Source organism: Alligator sinensis, unplaced genomic scaffold (genome assembly GCF_000455745.1).
Source record: "Alligator sinensis unplaced genomic scaffold, ASM45574v1 scaffold1840_1, whole genome shotgun sequence".
In the NCBI taxonomy this organism is placed as follows: domain Eukaryota; kingdom Metazoa; phylum Chordata; order Crocodylia; family Alligatoridae; genus Alligator; species Alligator sinensis.
Genome location: NW_005843337.1, coordinates 193,432 through 196,345, shown reverse-complemented (window position 1 = coordinate 196,345; position 2,914 = coordinate 193,432). Strand labels below are relative to the sequence as shown.

Genomic DNA, 2,914 nt, shown 5'->3' with positions numbered 1-2,914 from the left:
ACAATTTAGACTTGATACTGGAAAATATTTCCTGACTCTAAGATCCACTGTAATAGGCTGTCGATTAATTGTCTAAAGGAATTAGCAAAATCTGCATCCGTACGTATATTTGAAACTGGACTGGACATTACCCAAGTGGGCCCATCTTGCAATGGCAGGCCAATGGACTCTAGCTCAATTAATACATATTTTCCATCTCTGTATGCTAAGATATGACCGCTTTACATGCTGTATATGCTTTAAAAGGGTTCGGTGTTTCATTTCAGTCTTAATCTTGAATTTCCTAGCTGCTGTTGTGTTACAGACCAGCTGAAAAATCCGTATCTACTCATTTACTTTATCTAAAATGTCATTTACCATAAATGTAATACAGAACCTTGTTTAGCACCTTTCATCCAAGGATTGCTAAGCTTTTAACGAAAATGAATTTGTTAGAATTTGGGGCCACTCACTGAAATTAGCGATGGGTTTAAAACCGATAAGAGACCATATTTTTTTACGCAACACATAATTCATTTATAGAATTCATTGCCAGAGGAGGTGATGGAGGCAGACAGCACAGCCAGGTTAAAAAGGGGACTGGATAAATCCATGGATGAGAGATCTGTTAACGGCTATTGAACAGAATGGTTGGAGATGTTTCCTCTGGCACCTCTAAACTAATAATGGTGGATGCTAGGGAGAATATTGGAAAGGAGACTAGCAATACCCAGTTCAATGTGGCTATTGAACAGAATGGTTGGAGATGTTTCCTCTGGCACCTCTAAACTAATAATGGTGGATGCTAGGGAGAATATTGGAAAGGAGACTAGCAAAACCCAGTTCAATGCTCTTCCTCTATAGCATCCATTTATGCTACTGTTGTAGACAGAATTAAAGAACTAGATGGAACATTGGTCTGAGCCAGCATGGCATTTCTTATCTTCAGTCTCCTGATACTCCATAAAGAAGGTCAGAAATATTTTATTTCAACGTCAGAGATGAGTAAACTAAGGCATGAAGAGCTTATGTGACTAGGATCAAAGAATGAGAAAAGGCAGAACTGGGAATACAATCCAGTGGCTCTGCCCTAACATGAAGACAATACCCCCTTCCACATGGGAAGTCCTTCTCTAATGACTTTAAGAGGACCACGCTTTGAACTTCAGATATTATCAGTCTCCGAATGCCACTAGCCTGAGAGATGAGGTCAAAAAGTGTTCCCAGCAGTGGAGTTAAAAGATTTAATAATTCAAAAGACAATGCAAGAAACATCAAACATGAAAAATTAAATAAACTTTTAAGTTCAACATCAGCCTTGAGTATAAAGTTTAGTGAGAAAAAGTCTAACTCTGAATGGTATGGGACATCTGAGATAACAGATGAGGACGCTCAGATAAAAATACTGTCTCCATAGCCTTCTCTTATCATCCCTTGTATTCTAATATAGATACTCAGGAATTTATGGGTGTTACCAAAACTACATTTAGAGGAGGATGGATGTAAAGGCGCAATAAGAAAATACCCTATTTTCTCCATGCAGCTTGCACAAATATTTCATATGAGCTGCCAATACCTTGAAAATGCAAGGAAGAGCTGCACCTCACCCCATTTCAACCAGGAAGACTTCTCTCCTTTCCGGATCCAGAAACAGTTTCTGCCGAAGGCAGACTCATCATAAGAAAAATATGACTCTCTTATGAATAAAACAACATATTTCTTACCGTTCCATAATGATTTAGGTGCCTAAAGGAATTTTTTATTTGTGCACATAAAAAGTTTGCTTGTTAACCTGAAATTCCTTAGAGGATTTCTGCATATTTCTAGAGCCTCTCTCATATACAAAATATGTAAAAATAAAATACTTTCAAATTATGAGGATGAGGGGGTGGAAAAAGAACTATTTCAAGATAAACAAGACTGGGAGAAGCTACTTTATCTGGCCCCGTTACCTTCAAATTTGAGTACCTCCGAATATTTAATCCTCACAGCACCCTTTTGAGTCAGGGAATTGTTATCACCTTCACTATTACTGATGAGAAACTGAGATTCAGTGACACTAAGGACAAAATCATCAAAAATATGTAGATGCCTAAAGAGGCAGATTGGCACCCGTGCCTGGATTGTAAATGGGATGTAGGTGTCTAATCCATAGGAGCTAGATGCTGAAATACTTTTAAAATCTGTCCCTGGGTGGGATATTACAAAGTGTCTAACCAGATTAGGTCCTTAATCATTCTTGATTTAATTGAGACCAAATGAATGTGTAACAGGCTTTGGGAAGTTTAGAAATGCCATTATATGCCTCTCTATCATTTTGGCATGTTTAAAAATATGGCTCTAAGTGACTTGCCGAAGGCCACTTGTTGGTCTTGAATAAGGAGTCTGCGATAGAGCTGGGAAATGAACCCCGGTTTCCAAGTACTAACCTAACCACTGCTCCATTCTTCCTGTTGTAAACTAGCATAACTAAGACAATGTTATATTATATTAATTATAATAATTAATTATATTAAAGTTATAAAAAATGATATAGGCTATTATTAAATGTAATAAGTTTACTGTTAAACATCCTAAATAATCTGGGCGAAAGCTAGCCTTGGAAAAAGCAGACTGATTTCCCACTGACTTCTAGGAGATCCCCAAGCAGTTAACTCTAAACATGCAGTTCAGACTCAGGAAGGTGTCTACTAAAGCTGTGCAAAGCTTCGGGTGCCAATTCGATTTGGAGGAGATTCAGCCCGATTCGGTGTCCAAATCTGTGAATCCGAACTGAATCAGGGGACTAATTAAAAGGTCCAAATCGATTTGAAGCTCTCCAAATCGATTTGGAAACGATATGGAGAGATTTGATGATTCGGGCAGTCCCCAGTGGCTGCAGCAGGGAGCTGGAGCCAGAATCAGAGCTGGTAAGTAGGGGCGGGGGGGAGGGGAG

General features: G+C 38.7%; 1 protein-coding gene across 1 annotated transcript in view; it reads right to left on the bottom strand.

Moving 5' to 3' along the window:
- Positions 1-1,931: 1,931 nt before the first annotated feature.
- Positions 1,932-2,914, bottom strand: part of LOC102387317 (probable ubiquitin carboxyl-terminal hydrolase MINDY-4) — a gene marked incomplete at its 3' end in the record, with an annotated part of 38,553 nt that continues 37,570 nt past the window's right edge. Inside the window, exon 11 of the mRNA XM_025194899.1 lies at positions 1,932-2,038. Within this exon, the coding sequence (XP_025050684.1) occupies positions 1,932-2,038 (107 nt within the window). The remainder of the gene's footprint in view (positions 2,039-2,914) is intronic.